The sequence below is a fragment of the Ascidia mentula genome, chromosome 9, assembly GCF_947561715.1.
Source record: "Ascidia mentula chromosome 9, kaAscMent1.1, whole genome shotgun sequence".
Lineage (NCBI taxonomy): Eukaryota > Metazoa > Chordata > Ascidiacea > Phlebobranchia > Ascidiidae > Ascidia > Ascidia mentula.
In genome coordinates, this window is record NC_138574.1 from 13590685 (window position 1) to 13611444 (window position 20760).

Here is a 20760-nt window from a genome sequence, read left to right on the forward strand (position 1 = left end):
AAAAAAGGACACGTTGACACCGCTTGTCAAATCAGAATAGCAGTACATTTTTTAAATTGCAATATGCCTGGCAGCAACAGGAATTGTTAAAAGACAGAATCAAATCAATTCTATTTGGCACAGATAAAACTATAAATTTCTGTGTGAGGTCGCCCAACAAGGCATCATCAGTTTTCGCAACTGCTGTAGGTGTGAAACAGAAGCAAACATGTTCTGTAGCTTGACGCAAAGCTCTAATCTTGAAGTAGGCTACGTGTAAAAGCCAAAAATGGCCTGTCAATAAAATACCACCAAAAATAATCTAAACAAAACTAGTAAATTACACTTTTGTTTTTTAACTTGCCGCAGGTTTATAAACTGTTTATTAGCATAATAAAATACTGCTTGCGTCAGAGGGTCGGAGCCCGCCATAGAAATACACTGAGGTGTTTCCCCTGAGCAAACACGAATTGGTATTTTCTCCTCAAACTAAAATACGTCAACGTGTAAAAAAACGTCGTTTTTTTGGAGCCTGCGGTTGTTTTGCTGTGTTTATAGGCTTTGGCACATTAAATTTTGCTCAGAGATGAAATACTTAATTGCGTAAATGTGCAGACGAAACGACGTGGTTGTTTTAGGAAATTTTCAAACGTAGCCGAAAGCTACATCAGGAAACCGTCTGTCTAATGTAAGATGTAATTTGGTGGAAGGTGTACTGCATTTTGTAGCGACTAGAGGTGCCGTTTATCAATATTTCTGCGATAAATTTGAGAATAAGGTGTAGTGAAAGGTTTAAACTTGTGAAATAGGTTATATTGGCGCAAAAAGTTTATTTTCTTTGTTTGAGGTCTTTCTAATTACCTTATTTTTATAATTAGGTGGCTGTTTATTTTCCGATTAAATTTGTTGCAACTTGTTCACTTTTGTTCAAACAATATTGTTATCAGCCTTTGCTGCTGGTAGTACAATGAAAAGTAAAGCTGTTTTAGTGACTGGGGGTGCCGGGTTTATTGGTAGCCACACAGTAGTTGAACTTTTGCAAGAAGATGAAACAGTTGTAGTTGTTGATAATCTTTCCAATGCTGCTTCCGATTCCACCAATCTACCTCCTGCTATTTCCAGAATAAAGACAATTGTGGTAAATGCACATATTTTTTAAATTTTTTTTTATTTTGTGTTACAATATTCATTTCAAGGCAAGTCACCTTTGTTAACAGCCTCACACAATATGCCATTAGCGATTTTTAACATCTATGTATTTGTTGCCCACAAACTTAGGAACACAACTCACGGGTTTTCTCATAATGCTGAGTATAAATAGATAAACTGATGATGACAAAACTTTTTGTCGAAATGTCTTTAACATGACAGTGTTAATAACAATATGGGCCAGTCTATTTATACTCAGTATGTATTTGTAATATAGTATGATTTGATTCAGTTTTTACAGTTATAAACTACTGAGACTGGAATTTGATAAAGTCTATTATGCTGTTCACCTACGTTGAAACATGTCTACATGTATTTTTAGCAATGTGAATCGGCCATACTTTATAGAATAATATATTAATAAGTCTGCCTACAGAAATTTAGCATGCCTTCATTCACTGACACTGATATATTTTGTCTTTTAGACTTCCTCACAAGCTAAGAACCTCCACTTTGTTAAAGGAGGATATGGAGACAAGTCCATATTAGACAAAGTATTTAAAACCTATTCCATCAAGGCTGTCATCCACTTTGGAGGTTTTAAAGCGGTTGGAGAGTCAAAACAATTACCACTTATGTACTACAGAAACAATGTGGCAGGTTTGTTATCCATGACAGTTATGTGCAATAGGCTTAAATGATGTTAATCGAAGGAGTTTTAATTATTATTCTTACAAACTTAGATTAAAAAGAAGTATATAACATGTATATACATAAATACAAAAGCCAATAACCAGTTATTTTTTCATCTCTATTCACATTTCTTAATATTTATGATTCATTAATTTGCTTTTCAGAAACATTGAATCTTATCAAAGCCATGACTGACAACAACGTGAAGAAAATTATATTCAGCAGTTCTGCAACTGTTTATTCAGAAGTCCCTCCTGAAGAATTGCCTCTCATGGAAGATAGTCCATTAGGAAATTGTACATGTCCCTACGCAAGGTATGAATAATTCCCACCATGGTGCCATTATGTCGTTCACATGATCAGTGTCTTTTGGTTATTTCTAATAAACATGCATGCTTATTTTGAACAATAGCCTCCAAAATCATTTCCTAAATAATTGTAAGTTAACCAATTTTGGCATCGAAAAGCTGAATGCTCATTTTTTTTGTCCAACACGAGTCCTAATAATACTTCATACCTTTTAATGTTTTTTTTACCTTCAGCACAAAGCTGTTTATCGAGAATATTTTGAGGGATGTGGCTTTATCAGATGATGCATGGAAAGTTATGGCTTTAAGATATTTTAATCCTGTTGGTGCCCACAAATCTGGAAAGATTGGTGAAGATCCTAAAGGTGTTCCAAACAATCTTATGCCTTACATTGCACAGGTCTGTTGGTTTTCATTGTAATTAATTAAGTGCCTAAGTTAAAATCATAAAACCCAACTTTTTACATTGGTTTAAAATTAATGCAGGTTGCAGTCGGCAGAAGAAAGCACTTGAATGTGTTTGGAAATGATTACCCAACAGTGGATGGAACGGGTGTGCGTGATTATGTGCATGTTGTTGATATTGCCAAAGGCCACACAGCAGCTCTGCATGTAAGTGTCAAATGATATTGGTGTCATTTTTAATTACATGCTTAAAGTGTAACGATGGTTGTGTATAAGATATTATGTATGTTAGCACAGTACATAAATACTGGTGTTATGGCAAAAATCCCTGCCAAATTCAGTAGGGGTGGAAAGTTTTTGTGATCCATTTGTTTGCCAACTGTCCATGCAGATGCAATCACTGACAGTCACATTGAATCGTTGCACGAATGTAACAAAAATAGCAGAGGATCTTGTGATCCATTAAACATTTCCGATTTTCACAGGCACTTGACAAGTTGAAAAAGGGATTTCGTGCTTACAATCTTGGATCAGGGAAAGGCACGTCTGTGCTTGAAATGGTTCAAGCTTTCGAAGAGGTTTCTGGAGTCAAAATCACCACCATCATGAAGGATAGGAGGCCTGGTGACGTGGCAATTTTTTACTGTGACCCTTCCAGAGCATGGGACGAGTTAGGTTGGAAAACTGAGAAAACCGTTCTTGACATGTGTGAAGATTTGTGGACATTTCAACAAAAAAACCCTAATGGTTATCTGCCAAGTGGGACAAAAAGTACATGATGTACTTTGCTTCTTTGTTTAGTTTTAACACCATGTAGCTTGAATTCATTAATATTGCTGCGATCAAATGATATTTAATTCCTTAATGCAGTGTTTAATGAAATTAACAAACTCAGCGCAATTATAGAATGGCGTGTAGTTTTAATGCAATCATTTAGTGTCAGTAGATTAGTTTATTGTAGGCTTCAATGTAATTTATTATGTATTTTGTGTCATCACTTTATTGTGTGTTTACTTTGCCGATGCACTTACTACCACTGATAATTTCTAGTTGCTCATAATGAATTGAGCAGTGCACACTAACAATTATATTTGTGACGACGCTGTCACACTCACTGCATGCTTAGAAGTAGGACTAACAAAAATGGAGCACTAAACCAAGTAATTATATTGGTCTAACGTTAAATAATCTTCGAACCCCAAAATCTCATTATGCATCATAGTTTATTTTGCTCTTCAAGCTCATCTCCCACATATGTGTGTGTTCGTGGTGTGGGATTAAACGGCCGATTCGTTTGCTAAGGGCGTGTCAGTCTAGGCCGATACGGTTTCCGACCTTCTAAAAAATTCTTCATTCGTTTTTTTGTTGACACCCTAAACGTCCAAAGCCCTTGACGAACAGGTTTTTGCAGTTCTTTGAGCCTATAATCTCTGTTTGCGCTTAAACGTGTGCAATTTATACGTTTATATATATGATAGTGGTGCTGCACGCCCTGGTACGTTTGTTTGTGAAACACGTGGAGGCGACGCCTTCGAACTGTGCGTGACTTTTTCGTCGATATTGTTACATCAAAGCATTGCTTTGTGACGTTTATGCTGTATATCTAATATTAGCTAGTAGTGTCGCAATTACAAATATGTGGATTCGGTTTATGTTTATTGTTTGCTTGTCATTACCCTAAGCTAAACAAACAATATTTCGACCGTAAATTTGGATTCCTGATGCGATTGGTCGTTGGAAGTCACGTGATGCCTTTATTGTTGTCCTTTCAAAAACAACAGACAACTTTGGGGCCGGTTGGCATGAGATGGATTATCCAATTTGGGGAAAGGTTAGACGGACATTGGTTTTTAAGGTGTTTCAGTCCTCATGGCAATCATTATTTCTACCACACTACCTTGCAACAGAGGCAAAAATATCGATAATATGCTGGAAATGTGTTCACTGCCATCACATCCGAGCTGGATCTGCAGTAATAGTATTTTTGTCAAAAAAAAGCACATTCGTATTGTATGTGGACGAATGAACACGCCTAGATGCAGTTTTGGCTATAATTGCAGGTATGTCCCATTATAAAGCAAACATCAAACAAGAATTATTTTGAGGAGAAAATCAAAATATGACTTGCGTGCGTGCGTAGCGAAACCGCGGAAAGTTATTTTGTAGGTTCATGTTACAAAGGCAGATCGCGGATGAATATTCAAAGCTATTTGCTTCATAATCTATTTAACACAATATTCGTCACGGTACGAATGTTTCGTGGTCGTAAATAATATACGTTTATTCAATTTACTTGATTGTAATGATTGAAACCTTGATGGTTTGCTGCATGATGGAATTGGCTCTTCTTTTCGTGCCGAAAATAGTCTTGACGTTTCCCAGCAAACAATCCCAGGGGAAACACCGCTCGGTTTCGTTGGAGAAGGTTTACAAGCGTGTAGGCTTATAAATCAGCACAATTTCCAGCAAACTTATTTTGTTTTCCTATGGTTGGTCGATGAGTATGTGAGTCTATTGGAGTCCAAACAAAACATGTCGAACTGGTTAGGTCCCGGAAATATGAAGGACACGGTAAGTTACATTAATGTGTATATGTTTGTACACTTATGGACTATAGCCTACAGCTAACAGCACAGCAATAACAGCACCATGTTCAGCAGCTACTGCACATAAAGATTAAGTTATAGAAAAACATCGTTTGGGTAAATGGTGACTATTGGTGGCACTTTTCATCATTTTAATGCCATTTTGTGGGTTAACAAGCTTGGTATTTAGCATCAAGCCTAATTGTGATTCAAAGCAAAACAGAACAAGATCTTGATTCCCTATAACTGTAGTTTTATCTTCCACCGTTTCTTGCGACAAATAAAAATTTTCAACCAAAGCCTGCGAATGACAAAGAACCAACTTTTTGTGTGCCGAATTTGTGTGGACTTTGCACCACTAAAAAAACTAATAGTAATGAAGGAAACTAAACTGGTCTCAAAGTAAACTCGTTTTACTTTTTCGTTTCAGGCCAGACGTATCCTGGTCAGGTGCGGAAAATACGTTGACGATAAAAACGACGGCCATGTGATGGAAAACGCGGTTAAATACGCGTGTAATTGGTTTGGCATCAAACATGACAAACCAAGTTCAACAGAAGACCAAGAGAAGCTTGAATCTGTCTACACCCTTGCTAAGAATGTTGTGGTCAGTGGAGGAATTGCTTGCGTCGCTGCACAAGTCGGGGTTCCTGGTGCCATGCTTATACCCGTCAGCTATTGGCTGGGAAAACGCTTCTACCAAAATTATCAGCAACAGAGTATCGCGGCAAGCAACGAAGAAGTTGATAGCGATGAGGACGAGGAGTTTTTTTCCTGCAACTCAAGTTTCGCAGACGAGACCGAAGTGCGGGATGATCTACAGGAGGTTCGGCAAAATCATCCATGTCCAATTCCCCAACAGCAGAGCTTGTTTCACAAAGTGAAAGAGTTTGTTGGCATGTGTGGCAACGCAGCTGTAAACACAGTGAAAGATGGGCTGCGTTGGGTCAAACGCACGTTTTGGGATGCGCCATTGAACTGGTTTGTAAAAAAGGTCGTCGACCCAGTTGTGGACTTTGGGATCAATTATTGTATAGAGCGTGGCATGGCAACAATCATGGAGAGAATGCCACAAGCTTTTCGCGCAGCTTTAGCTGCTGCTTGAACACTGCCCTTAGCCCGTTTGTGTACATACAAAAATTTCGTGTCTCTGCTTCGTTGCATTTTGTTGCTAATCACGTATTCCCGATTGCAATCGTACAACAACACACAAAATCTAGTGATAATTACCTTCTGGTAATCATTATTGATCAGACTTTCACTAAAGAGCGAAATGCTACTTCGGAAACCATGAGAATCCGCGAAATGTGACCATTGCGTTACGGTTGGTGGAAATATGTGGTGCGAGGCGGGTGTGGTTGTATTGTTGATGACCTGTTGTTTGCTTGCGCGGCAACTTAACCTCGCTGCAGGCTGACTGTGCAGGTTGGAGCTGCGATATATTCCACATAGCTTTGTTGCATATATCTACCAGTGCCGTTGACAATTGGCGTCTATTTTAGCGGCACGAATTGGTTTTTGATTCGAATGTTTTTTCCTGGTTTTTATCTATGGCCACTTTTGTTAACGTTTACACTGGTGATGTTTTTGCACTTGAGCTTGTATAAACGTTGCATCTCTGAGTTGCTGACTCCGTTCACATAATCTCCTTTGTCCATATTACATCTTCAATCGTTGTCGATGATTTAAATAAACTTTGCATTTTGTATTCCATGTGAGCGTTTTAAGTTATATTTGATCTTTTTTTGTAGTGAGCCGCAGCCAGGGCCACTGTTTCGACGTAACAGGTCCCATCACTGCAGTTTCGGTGTGACTTAAAACGACTTGTCATATGTTTGATTGTTACGATTAAAAGCTGATTGAAACGTATAAATGGCGATTTAGGGCGCTATGACGCAAGGGGTTACTGTACTGGCGGCAGTTCAACAATAGCTGTGTCCTGACTTTAACTCAAGAATAAGTCTCATATATTGAATGAATAAACAAAGAATCACTTCTCATACGTTTATTAACAAAAATCAAGTGGTTAGGTGGGGGTACTACAGTTACACAATGCCTATATACAACGACGCCGCAACGGTTGACAGGTAGGCTATGTGTTTAACATTAGCTCGCTTAGTGAGGTAATTACTTGTTGAAGGTTACGTGACATCAACATTAACCTTTGTGTGAGTAACTAAGTTACAAACTTTTAATGAATATATTCCGAAATCTACCTTTTTTCCAATGCCACTTGTGCGTGACACAGGTGGAAACTTCACGTTTGCTATTATGAGAACTGAAGATGCTTATTTAGCGAAACATGTATTCTTGAAAATAAATGCGTTGACATCAGGCTATTTGATATTGTAAGTTACAAACTGTGAACATGAATGACTGCGAGGAAAAAAACCAAACAAGTTACTGCCTATGGGACTAAACCACGGGAAGTTATTGCGCGGGGTCACGTTACATACCACGTCTGCGGATGAATATTAAGTGCTGTTAGTCAATTTACTTAAAAGGTACATAGTGAACTAATTTTTGTGGTCATGTTTGGTGTATGACTAAACAATTCACAGTCTTGCACGGAATAAAATCTTATTTTTGTGCATATTTAAAAGAGGGTGTGTTCTTTTCGGCGCCAAGAATAGCCTTGTTTTCCAGTAGCCAATCCCGGGGGAAACACCCGGTAGTTTTATTAGGGATTCGACTGGCGACAAAAGTATATATTTCTGTGCCATGCCAATAAATAGGCTTATTTGTTGCGTGTTTCTGACTGGATGGTCGATATATATGTGAAAAGCTTTCTGTCTTAAGAAGCATGTCGGACCTGGTAAGTTTATGTGTGTTTGAATATGTTTGTTACTAGCTATATGGCATACATATTCAGTAGCCTACTTGCACGTTCAGCACTTGCAAAACACGACAAATATGTTGCTAGTAAACTTTCCGTACAGTTCCTCTGGTTGGCATTTCGGTGTGGCACGTACACTACAACCATGCAACAGTATTTAAAATGAAGTTTTATTATGAAAACTGTTCTGTTGACATTGTAAATAAACCAACCGACCAGGCTTCAGTGATTGTGTAGAGTCACGCCTTTGTTGGTATATGTGCCGTGGAACCTAATGGCATAGCAATCAATGACTTAAGTTTCAATGCATGACAATGCAAAGAATAAGCAAAATGCTAACTTTGATGCACTGCATTGTTGTTGTCTTATACTGCTATTTTTGCTGCCAGACATACTAATTAATCAAAATCGTTCTTCTGGAACTTACAAGTTTCTGAAGTTATTTATTCGAAACCGACATTTCGTCTGCCATCCGGCGAGACTTCCTCAGGGTTATGTCAACATATTGCTTGTGTTGTTGTCTTGTTTGTGAAAACAGTTTCGTTGTGAGTAAAATGGAAGCAGTAAACGATAAAAATATAAAAGCACCCAAAGATAATGGAATTTAGTAAATAATCGATCGTTCTGCTTTCAGGCCAGGCGTATTCTGGTGTGGTCCGGTCGACATGTGGACGATAGAAACGACGGACATGTGATGGAAAATGCAGTCAAGTACGCTTGTGATTGGTTTGGTCTCACGGGAGACAACCTAAATTCAGTTGAAGACCAAGAGAAATTAGAAACCATTTCCACACTTGCCAAGAATCTTTTGGTAGTCAGTGGAATCGCTTACTTTGCTGGACAAGTTGGGGTTCCTGGAGCACATCTAGTAACCGTTGCATGCTGGCTTGGTCAGCGATACTATCAAAATTATCAGAATCAGAAAATTGAGGCCAACAACTTCGAAGTGGACAGCGATGAAGATGAGGAATTTTACTCCTGCAATTCAAGCATTGTGGACCAGGAGGAACAGCAGGAGGATCCACAGGAGGGCCCGACATGTCCACAAGGTCCTGTACCGGAACCGCACAGCTGGTGGGGTAAAGTGAAAGGGTTTTTTAGCAGGTGCGGTTCCGCAGCTGTAGACACAGTGAAAGATGGGCTACATTGGGTAAAGAGCACGTTTTGGGATGCGCCATTGAACTGGTTTGTAAGGAAAGTTGTCAACCCAGTTGTGGACTTTTGGATAAATGTGATTGTGAACCGTATTAAAGAGAGTTTCAACGAGGCAATGTCCCGAAATGGATTTGTCGGGGCAGGAGCTTTTGCTGCAGCTTAAAAACAAGCTCATGCATTTTTTGTACATGTTTTCAATTGTGGGCCAAATGCTCTCAGCTTTTACCAAATTTCGTCAATTATGCAATATTATATGTCACTGTTCAAAAATATTTGTTAAAAAGCCACCAAGTAATACCCGATGGTGATAATACTCTCATAAATGTTAGTGTTTTGGCCTTGGTAGCAAACAAAGCTGCTTCGGAAACCGTACTAATCCTACGAAATGTGACCATTGCGTTGCGGTTGGTGGAAATATGCGGTGCGAGGCGGGTGTAGATTGTTTTGCGAATGACGTGCTGGTTGCTTGCGCGGCGACTGAAACTCGCTGCAGGCTGACTGTGCATGTTTGAACTGCGATATATTCCACATAGCTTTGTTGCATATTTCTACCGGTGCCGTTGACAACGTCTATATTTCGTTGTAGGTATTGGTTCGCGTTTCAGCTGCTTTTTATTTCGTAATTTTCCTAAAAATTTGATTTGTGGTGCTTACCCGGTTTCAATCCTTGTCAATATTGCATTTTCAATCACTGTCGATATTTGAATACACATTTTTGTAATGAATTTTGTAATGAATATTGCACTGAAGGGCAGAAATTTCAGTCCATTTTTCTCTTGGCCAAACCAAACACTTGCTGTGTGACAATGTAACAATAAAATAGTTAACAAAACAAGAAGCCTATGTACAATGCTTCTCAATTCGCACAGCAACAACACATACAGTAAGGGGAATAATTGGTGGAAAAAGGGTGTGTTTCGTTAAGACTTTCCGAGCAGGAAAATGTCGGCCAACCCCTGACTAAATTCCTCTGAAAGCTTAATTTGTTCTGACAAGTGACATAAAGATGCAAATATTGTTTGTCAACAAACTGAATTATGCTACTACACTCATAACTAACATTTAACAACAACAAATTTTTCCGCGCATATCATATAGGCTATTAAAACGAAATAAAAAATGCAGCAACATATTCATCCATACTGTACTGGTATTATATTTAACTGCAGTGGAAATCAAACACAGAGTTTGGCAATCATTGTTAGCATTAACGTTAACTCTGCATGGTCTATGATTTAGCCTTCTTTGGTAATTGCCTGGAGATTTGTTTTTCCACTCTGTGGCCGCCACTACTTATTGATTATGGAGTATAACTTGTCTGTAAAGAGGTTTTGTAGTTGTTTGGTGTTCGTCAACCACACAATATGTTTATTAATAATTTCACACTCTACATTTCAACATTACAAGCTTTAAAACCCTTGCCTTTATGCATAAATTTCCGAACAATAAACGGGGAAGGAATTTTTCGACAAGAAACAGAACGAAAACAATGTAAAAGTTGACATCAAATTTTGCAAATCATTGAAAAGCTGCGTTAGCGTCGATGTATTCTAGAAACGAGGCTGCGGAAAAGCTTAATTGCTTGAGGCTACTCTTCAGGCGATTTTGTGTCTTTAATTACGAGGTTGAATCGCTGCAAACTCAGCAAGAATTTCCCATCGTTGTTGGTCTGTGTAATGACGTCACACCACCAATAAAAAGGTTTCATTAATTAACAAAAAATAACAAACTGTTTTTTTGTAATTCAGCAGCTGAATACTTATGCAAATGCGTAAATTTAGATACCCAGCAAATCTTCAACCACTATTTTACAACGGAAATAATTTTTAATCCTTTGGCCAAGGTCCAAACCCTAAAATAAACCTTACAGTTTTTCCACGGAATGAGTGTTTAGCGTTTTCAAATAGTTTAAGTTAAAATTAAGTCCTGCAAAAGCTGCAAGAATCACAGCAATGACTAAGAAATGCGGTCTGACTTGAAACTTGTTTTTCTGCATTTTTGTGGCTGTGACGCCAAATAAAGTTCTGTGTGTCTGAGTTTTTCAGCTCACTTCAGAAGCTATTTGACTCTGCAGGTCGTGGTTGCATAAAAGCTGTTTTGCAACAAAGCAATGTCTAAAACTTTATGTGTTATTCGCATAGATATGAGCTGCATGTTAACATTTCTTGGCAAGGATGAATGTTGATAGTAGATTGTGAGGCGCAGAAAGCAGATATTTGTTTGCAGAAAAGACCAAGTTTAAATCGGTTTGTTCAGTTTAATTCAAAGCAAAATTGTTGCTACAATGAAGTGGTTCAACAAGATAGATCAATTTGTCGGTTTGATCTGCAAATTAAAACAAAATAACTTTAGCCTTCGGAACACGATATTTGGTAAAAAAGAGCACTAAAATATCAACGAGGCGTTGCCAAAGACAACGTAACGAATACTGCTCTCTTGCGCCATAACGTGGTGTTATTACACCAAAGCGAGATTTGTAATAGAGTCAATAAAGTAAGTGATGCAGGGGCAAGGCGAAGGTTGGTTGCAGGTTGGTCATAAAAATTTAAGAAAAAACAAACACAGATGTTTTTGAATTGGCCAATGCACAACCATAAGTTGTTGAGTTAAAATGTTCGCATAATTTAATCCCTAAATGCATGCAAATATATTCTATTTCATAGGAAATATTAAACAGGATTGCGCATAAAATATTTTTTTATAATCACCAATTGCATTGCCGACAAGTCTCTGGTTTAGAATGTGTCGGCTATGTATATAGGTCGCACTTTTTGAAACAGAAATTTTATTGTTTTGTTAAACTTCACTTTGTCCCGGCATAAATTGAAAGTTTTACAGATCGACCAATTCCATCCTGTCACCTCTATAAATAAACTTATTGTAAAACATCAAGTTGTGTTTCTCCTGCTTTAAGGCTCTTTTGAAGAAATGCGAAACCGCAAGATGCAAATCGTCCTTCTACTCTGTATGTGGCTTCAAGTTTTGCCAGGTGACCAAACAAGATACCGAGTAATGCACTGACATAATTTGTGTGCGTTGGATGAACCCAACTTCACTGAAATAATATTTTATGAACATTCACAGACTTCGTTCTTCGTATTTTGTTCAGGTGGAGGATCGTCCACGTGCCGACCTTCGGCTTATAGTGGAACCAGAATCGCTTACGGAATCCCCTCCTCATGTGAAAGTTATGAATTTGCGTACAGTACTGGAAGTTCTGGAACTGCTGCAATACACTTGTATTACACACTCGGCAACAACATTTGTTCGGTAAAAATGTCTTACTTCTTTTGTTGAAAACATTGACACTTTTGCGTTGTCAACGCTGATTGCGTGATGCAAATCCTCTACGTATATGTGGAGGTCGCATGGCAAGTTGTGCTATTGCACATCAGTGTACCTTGACCACATATACCCTGTGAAACCGCCGAGCTTCTGAAGCTCAGTTGGTAGAGCGTTGGGCCTGGTTAACCCAGGGTCGTCAGTTCAAACCTCACCGGGAGCTTGATTTTCAGATCTCGCTCCGATTTGTTGGGAAAATGGCTGATCCAGCAAGGCCGCGATGCCAGTGAAGCTTTTCATTCTTTTGTAACAATAATGATTTTCGTGCTCTATTACTCTGATTGCAAACATTCAACTAATCATTGCAAACACTTAACTGGAAAATAAATTCAATACAAAGAGAAACAAAATCCAATTTGAAATAATTACTTTTCAATTTTCTTCTTGAAGGGATCAAGAATTTGCTGGCGAGTCACAAGTCGAACGTTTCTCAAGATGTTTCGCTTCACGCAAACTTTGTTTTGTTCGATATGTTTCTGTGTTCATTTAATTATGTGATAGGTTTACCAAGGAAGCAACAAAAACGGAGTCTTGCTGGGGACTTTCGTTGGTAATGGAAGTGCGACAGGAATTGTGAAATCAAATACCGGTTCCTTGTATTTGAGTTGCCCCACGTTACGAGGGATTTCTAACTATCCTGCCTTTGCGTTTATAAAAGGTAAATTACTCTGTCCACTGATTTCTGTGTAAATTTCATATAACTGATGAACTAAAATCACTCGTTATGACGAAACAAACATTTTTGTTTGACAATTAGGCGGTTTTAGTTTATCAAGTTGAGTGATATTTCAAGCAGATTTTCTCTGTCGGCGTATACTTAGCTTGCATGGTTTACACTGACTTTGTAATTTAACTGTTAATAAAGCTACCGCACAGGGTTTTTCCACCGTGCATTGTAAAACCTATTTGAAAACACGCCAAGAATTGCTGCTGATTGACGACGAACGTCACTGTATGTTGTTTAGTCACTGAGGAAGCCTCGTGCAACTTGGAGTTGGACGTGGAAGATCTTCCAACAACTCTCGTTCTCCCGACAAGTAATGGGAAGTTGTTGCAATACCTTGCTTGTAATTACACGGTGTCAAGTCCAGTGAGGTGCAACTTTACAGTTACCGTGTCGTCAGGACTAACCGCTTCCACAGTAGACAACATATTCGTAAGTTCGTATGAATAGATCCAACGAATTTTGATATAAAAACTCCTAAATCAGCCATGAAATTGCCTGATCATGTCAACATTGCATTTAAAATCACACCGCAGGCAGTATTTTGACTTTTCAAAGTATTTGGATTTGGTCTAGAATTAATTTCACTTTCTCAAGCAAATAAAAAAATGGCAGAAAAACTATGGTACAAAAATTACAATGGCAGTTGATGACGCAAACGGGGATTTCAAGTCACGGGCTTAGATGCAAAGTAGTTTCCATATGTAGGAGCACGCAAAGGGTAGGAGGCATACGCACTAAAATGTGATGGTTACAAATGTAATGTTTCTCAGATAATTAATTCCATTTCGTTACAGCGAAGTTCAATCTAAGTAACAATAAAGTGTAAATTAAACCTGCCGATAAGTTTCACTTGTCCTTTCATCGCAATTAAAGAATAACTAAAATAAATACAACGACTCTTTTAACATATGCTGAATTGTAAAATAATGTGGACCAAAGAGAGGCTTTGCCTATTTAAGGAAATATATAATACATCGCACAAGTCGTTTAAAGCGAAGTTCGCATGAAAATTACCACAAGTTGTGACTTAAAAACTCAAGAGCTTTCAACATTACCTAATGCCTGATTTTGTTAAACTTGCATTTGAATTCGCACATCAAGTTGTATCTTGACTTTTCAAAGTATTTGGATTCGGACTAAAAATGAAATTACTTTCTTGAAAAAAATACAGCGAAGAATAATGAATGCAAAAAATTACAACAATTGTGTAAAAAAAGAAAACATGATTATTTAAGGGAAAATTATTCGTGTAAAAAGTCGTTCAGAGCGAAGTAGAGTAATTTAAATCACGAAACGTTTGTGTTTTGCTTTCTTTAGGAAGTATTATAGCGACCGTTTAAAGAAGAAATTTCCTTTAGATTTTATCAGACGATCCTTCCCATCCAGGAATTAGAATAACTTCCACTCAAACTGACGAAATAGTCACAACGGTTCAGGCCCGAAGAGTCAACGTGCAAATATTTACTTATTCTGGTTCATCACCTTCTCCAACCATTCACATCGATACAGGTTTAATACATAACTGTTTGTCAACAAATTACCGCAATATTTTAAACCATGGAAAATCGAAAGAAATCAGAGCTTGTTACTACAACAAACATAAACACACAAACTAAACAAACTGCTTGATCTTAATCCCGCTCATAGAATAGGTAATAGTAGATAAACTAGAGATTAACTGATATGCAAAAAAAAAAGTTACGCCAAACTACTCTTGAAAAAATTATCTCTTTCTAATTGAGACCACTTTACGCAGACTGCAAGTTGTTTGATGGAATAGAATGCACCGACTCCGTCAAGCTAAAGTTGGTATTTATGTAAAAATTTGCTGCAAAAAAAACAAAGTAAATAAAATAAAATTATTTATTTGCCACAACACGGGTACAAATTTCTGTCAAAAAAAGTAAACACTTACAGTGTAACATTGTAACATTATTATGGGTATCAACATTCTACTTGCTTTTTTAGCGTCAGTTCTCATGGATTAAAATTACTTCTAGCAAGCGGAGAAGATATTTTGTATATTTCTAATCAAACGACCACCAACCTTCATTCTCTTCCGGAGAGTTGCAAAGCTCCAGCAAATAATCCAGTTTTTCATTTCGATCTCAACGAATGTTCTCCAACTAAAAAGGTGTCTGTTTAGATTTTCCTAACAGGTTTTGCCAACCCAGTTTATGTTCAACAAAATTGTCATAAACTTTCCCTTTAGAAACTTTCTTCTTGACAGATTTTAGTTAGCACATAGCGAACTAAATTATGGAAAATTGTAGAATTGATGTTTCTCTTTCAGAAAACAAGTGGCATGTTCAGATTGGTTTACAAAGTTCGCAACTTCAAGTACAACAGCCAAGCAGTAAGTAGGATGTCCTACCGACCTTACTGGGAGATATCTTGTGACTACAACGAGTCGGAAATGTTGAACAGAAATATTAAAGTGGACGCTGGATCTGTTTTAACCAAATTAGTGTAAGTGGGCGGGTTTTTACTCTCAAACCCCTACTTCTACATAACGCCAGCAAGCGGCCACAGAAATTACATTTGACATTGCTGTGACCTTGTGTTATTTACGACTGTGTCAGCCTCTATTTTAGATGGGATGAAAATTATACTGCTAGAAAAGGAGCCCAACAAAAAGTTACACGGTCCTCGGGTCTTTTAAATGTGAACCCTTCCTCTAATTCTCTGTTTCCACTTTTTATTTCAATAAAACTTAACATTACAACTCTCTGTGCAGAAAGGAAAGCTTTGTCGCTTCACAACGTGCAATTGGAAACTTCACGATTAGCTTTGGGTTGTTTGGTGACGAGCAAATGCGAACACCTCTTACATCAGAATCGATCATCAGTGTTCCCGAATACGTCTACGGAAAGCTGAACCTATCGGCTCACAAAGAGTTAGATCTCCAGGTAATTTATCGCATTTCATCACATTTTCTTTAGTTGAAAAATATCTGCATTGATTATTTCCGAACTATTTGGCCAAATTGCAGATAAAAAGTTGCTGGGTCACAAACAGCAGCGGTGTTAAAAGTGAAGGCTACAGTCTCATTACAGAAAGGTAAGATTTCTTGAACTTTTCTGTAAAGCATGGAAAGTTTTTGCAAGGTATCTTTTACCTAGTGCACTACATTAGGTATATGGTATCTTGCAAAAACTTCACATAAAATTAAAAGGTGGGAATCACCCTGGAACTGTAAGACAAACCCAAGCTGAAAACCATTAATTCGCGCTTGCTTATATTGTTAAAACTCACATTAAAAGCAAACATAAATCATAAGTAATGCACTAATTTTACACACGAAATCACGATTACAAATTCTACATTATTATTTCAACCAAATCAAAGTTTTTTTTGCGAATTTTCCAAAACTTACGAGATTGACAGGTGAGACACTTGCAGTCTCCTGTTTATATTTTTTCTTACCTTGAACACCAGTCAAATCTACCCTTTTCCAACTGGAACTTCTCTGATTGATGGATGACGTCATTTTTTGCCTCGTGGTCTGGACTGTAGTTCAGAAAATGTAGCTTTTTGCCCCGAATACTTTATATGTGTCCAGTGAATAATTAATAGTTGTGACCAATGCACGAATTTCTTACCGAAAGTTTTGGCTTTCAGTAAAAGTATTTAAATTTCAGTTTGTTTCCTTACGTTTAGTTGCAAAGTTGTGCGCGAGGCAGAGGCGGAAGATGCAATCGTGATAATGAGGAATTACCAGCCGACTTTCGCAACCTTTAAATTTCGCTCATTCGTGTGGGTGAATAAGGATGTAAACCAACATTCCCTGTACGCTCACTGCTACTTGCAACTCTGTGACAATATTAACAATGATTGTCAAAAACCGGTAAGATTTGAAATTAGCTTCTCCCAGTATTAAATGACATTAGGTGAAGTCCCGATAAAATTGTTGTTTAGAATTGCATAAAAAAACGTCAACGGAGATCCACGCGAGTAAGCTTGAATGAAGTTATCTCTGTTGGGCCTTTCCGTGTTTCCACCCAAGACTTGTGTGAAAAGGTAGAAAAAAATCTTTTTAACAAGAATTTAACAATTTGAACCATTGGTTTTCAAACTTTGCTGCGCCCTAAAAAAAATGATGAAAACAAACAGTCAACGTTCTCCGACTGGCAATTATGAACATAGAAATCATTCGTCGTCGTTGTGATTAATTTATCGTTGTTTTTTCGCAAATGCGACGAATATTTCCAAGTGCGTCACCCGCGAATAATATTGACAAGCTCTGGTTTAAACGTTTACATACTGCTAAGTGGTCCTGATTCCACCCTTGTTATGCTTAATGAAAGATATCTGACTCTATATCTCGTTTCCTTCTTAAAAACGTATTTGTTTTGTTCAGAACAATGGGGAATGCTCAGATTTTTGCAACGTCATGAACGGGAAAGTCCATTGCTTTTGCTTCGAAGGTCGCTACCTTGGCAAAAACAAGAAAACATGCGTTGGTAATTATGCTGCACTGTTAAATCGAGTCGTATAGTAATTTTGAAATTGTTTGTGGTTTCACAAAAGATGCGTCCTTGAGTCATTATAATAATACTCTTGGGTTACCATGGTAACATAATCCCTCACAAACTTATATCAGTTTTTTCTCATGGAACCGGATAGCTATGACGAAAATGAAAGACACTTTTCACTATTGACATACGCGCTTGCATCGCGGAGACGATTTTGCACTCCATAATATTATTTGCAACATTTTTCAAAGCAACTCCACAATTTATTTAAGAACAGAACTGACTATGATTTCTGTGAGTTTGCTTGGTGCATTCATGCGTGAAAACTTGTCTCATGTTTGGGTTGTGCGAGCTTGTAATGTTGTGAAAGTGTTCATCCATTGTAATCTGGTTAATCTTACGCTCTTTTAATGCCTTCTTGGCTGTGATAAGTTTATTCTATTTGAATAAGGTGGATCCGTGTAGGCATTTAGTTTTGAATCGTGTCTGTTCTAGTTTATTTATCTGTTTGCTGTAAAACTGCTCACCAACTGCAAATTGGAATAAAAGGTTGTAGAATTGCACGCATACAAAACGTACGCGGCAATTAAGGATCTGTATCCTACAATTTATTTGTGTTGTTGTTATTTTCACCACGGCGAGCATAACAATGTCGCCAGTGCGGAGTAAATTCTTATAATACAAAACACATTTAACTTTACATGCAGATGTAGAAGAAGCGTTGCAAAGCGAAGGTTTCCAGAGTTTGGAAGGTGTTTACATTGCAGTTGGATTCATCGTTCTTCTACTCATTGTTGTGTTGGGATTCACCGTTAGATATTTGAGACGTCGTTTCAACAAGAACGAATAATATGCTCACTATAACATCCAAAAATACTAACTGCATGTTTGCATGTTTGCTTGAAACTTTAACAAAATCACAGTAGTCGTATTTGTGCATAAAAATACCCGTAACCCTTTTGTTGATTTCAATCTGGGATCGGCAACCTACAGTCCGCGACAACATCCGGCCAGCCCAGCAAAATCAACCAGCCCGCAGCCACTTTACAAATTATAGTAGGCTGGCTCGCCCAGTGCTAAGTTAGGTTACAGTTCAAAATTAAGAAACCTGTGTACAATGCTCTTAATTCGCACAGAAACAACATTGAAGTGGAGGGAATGGAATAATTGGTGGGAAATGTTTGCCGACCTCCGATTGAAATCCACTGTAATTTTAATTTGTTCTGGTTACGGACATAAAGGTGCAAATATTGATCGTCAATACGGAAATAGTGGCGGAACACTTAAAGCGAACTGAATTATGCGACTCCACTTATAACTAACATTTATAACTAAACCTTTCATTTATAACTAACAAAAATTTCCGTGCATATCGTGTAAGCTATAAAAACGAAATAAAAAATGCAGCAACATATTCATCCATACTGTACTGGTATTATATTAAACTGCAGTGGAAATCAAACACAGAGTATATGGCAATCATTGCTAGCATTAACGTTAACTCTGGATGGTCTTTGATTTTGCCTTCTTTGGTAATTGCCTGGAGATTTGTTTTTCCACTCTGTAGCCGCCACTACTTATTGATTATAGAGTATAAATTGTCTGTAAACAGGTTTTGTAGTTGTTTGGTGTTCGTCAACCACACAATGTGACAAGAAACAGAACGAAAACAATGTAAAAGTTGACATCAAATTTTGCAAATCATTGAAAAGCTGCGTTAGCGTCGATGTATTCTAGAAACGAGGATGCGTAAAAGCTTAATTGCTTGAGGCTACTCTTCAGGCGATGTTGTGTCTGTGTTTACGAGGTTGAATTCTTTGATGATTGCCTTCTTTGGTGAGATTTATGTTTCCACTCTGTAGCTGCCACTACTTATTGATTATGGAGTATAACTTGTCTGTAAAGAGGTTTTGTAGTTGTTTGGTGTTCGTCAACCACACAATATGTTCATTAATAATTTCACACTCTACATTTCAACATTACAAGCTTTAAAACCGTTGCCTTTATGCATAAATTTCCGAACAATAAACGGGGAAGAACGTTTTCGACAAGAAACAGAACGAAAACAATTTAAAAGTTGACATCAAATTTTGCAAATCATTGAAAAGCTGCGTTAGCGTCGATGTATTCTAGAAACGAGGCTGCGTAAAAGCTTAATTGCTTGAGGCTACTCTTCAGGCGATTTTGTGTCTGTGTTTACGAGGTTTAATTGCTGCAAACTCAGCAAGAATTTCCCAACGTTGCTGGTTTGTGTAATGACGTCACACCTCCAATAAAGGTTTCATTAATTAACAAAAAAATTACAAACTGTCTTTTTATGCAATTCAGCAGCTGAATACTTATGCAAATGCGTAAATTTAGATACCCAGCAAATCTTCAACCACTATTTTACAACGGAAAAAATTTTTAATCCTTCGGCCAAGGTCCAAACCCTAAAATAAACCTTGCAGTTTTCCCATGGAATGAGTATTTAGCGTTTTCAAATAGTTTAAGTTAAAATTAAGTTCTGCAAAAGCTGCAAGAATCCCAGCAATGACTAAGAAATGCGGTCTGACTTGAAACTTGTTTTTCTGCATTTTTTGTGGCAGTGACGCCAAATAAAATTCTGTGTGTCTGAGTTTTTCAGCTCACTTCAGAAGCTATTTGACGCTGCAGGTCGTGGTTGCATAAAAGCTGTTTTGCAACAAAGCAATGTCTAAAAGTTTATGTGTTATTCGCATAGATATGAGCTGCATGTTAACATGTCTTGGCAAGGATGAAGGTTGATAGTAGATTGTGAGGCGCAGAAAGCAGATATTTGTTTGCAGAAAGGAAGTTTAAATCGGTTTGTTCTGTTTAATTCAAAGCAAAATTGTTGCTACAATGAAGTGGTTCAACAACATAGATCAATTTGTCGGTTTGATCTGCAAATTAAAACAAAATAACTTTAGCCTTCGGAACACGATATTTGGTAAAAAAAGAGCACTAAAATATCAACGCGTCGTTGCCAAGGACAACGTAACGAATACTGCCCTCTTGCGCCATAACGTGGTGTTTTTACACAAAAGCGAGATTTGTAATTGAGTCAATAAAGTAAGTGATGCAGGGGCAAGGCGAAGGTTGGTTA

At 37.7% G+C, this 20760-nt stretch overlaps 4 protein-coding genes across 4 annotated transcripts; all 4 read left to right on the top strand.

Moving 5' to 3' along the window:
• The first annotated feature begins 858 nt into the window (after positions 1-858).
• Positions 859-4180, top strand: LOC145913758 (UDP-glucose 4-epimerase-like). Its single transcript, XM_083001511.1, has 6 exons — positions 859-1117; positions 1614-1788; positions 1986-2136; positions 2364-2529; positions 2616-2741; positions 3020-4180. The coding sequence occupies exons 1-6, from the start codon at positions 947-949 to the stop codon at positions 3311-3313; spliced, it is 1083 nt and encodes a 360-aa protein (XP_082857637.1). The 5' UTR covers positions 859-946; the 3' UTR covers positions 3314-4180.
• A 768-nt stretch (positions 4181-4948) lies between these two features.
• LOC145913759 (uncharacterized) lies at positions 4949-6832 on the top strand. Its single transcript, XM_083001512.1, has 2 exons — positions 4949-5105; positions 5550-6832. Exons 1-2 carry the CDS (start codon positions 5067-5069, stop codon positions 6222-6224), a joined length of 714 nt encoding a protein of 237 aa, XP_082857638.1. The 5' UTR covers positions 4949-5066; the 3' UTR covers positions 6225-6832.
• A 976-nt stretch (positions 6833-7808) lies between these two features.
• LOC145913760 (uncharacterized) lies at positions 7809-9848 on the top strand. The gene is made up of 2 exons (XM_083001513.1): positions 7809-7934; positions 8590-9848. The coding sequence occupies exons 1-2, from the start codon at positions 7923-7925 to the stop codon at positions 9271-9273; spliced, it is 696 nt and encodes a 231-aa protein (XP_082857639.1). The 5' UTR covers positions 7809-7922; the 3' UTR covers positions 9274-9848.
• A 2105-nt stretch (positions 9849-11953) lies between these two features.
• Positions 11954-18997, top strand: LOC145914644 (uncharacterized). Its single transcript, XM_083002462.1, has 13 exons — positions 11954-12099; positions 12220-12380; positions 12954-13110; positions 13418-13608; positions 14538-14688; positions 14936-14988; positions 15473-15648; positions 15917-16088; positions 16172-16239; positions 16840-17026; positions 17098-17199; positions 17540-17642; positions 18362-18997. The coding sequence occupies exons 1-13, from the start codon at positions 12039-12041 to the stop codon at positions 18502-18504; spliced, it is 1725 nt and encodes a 574-aa protein (XP_082858588.1). The 5' UTR covers positions 11954-12038; the 3' UTR covers positions 18505-18997.
• Positions 18998-20760: the final 1763 nt, after the last annotated feature.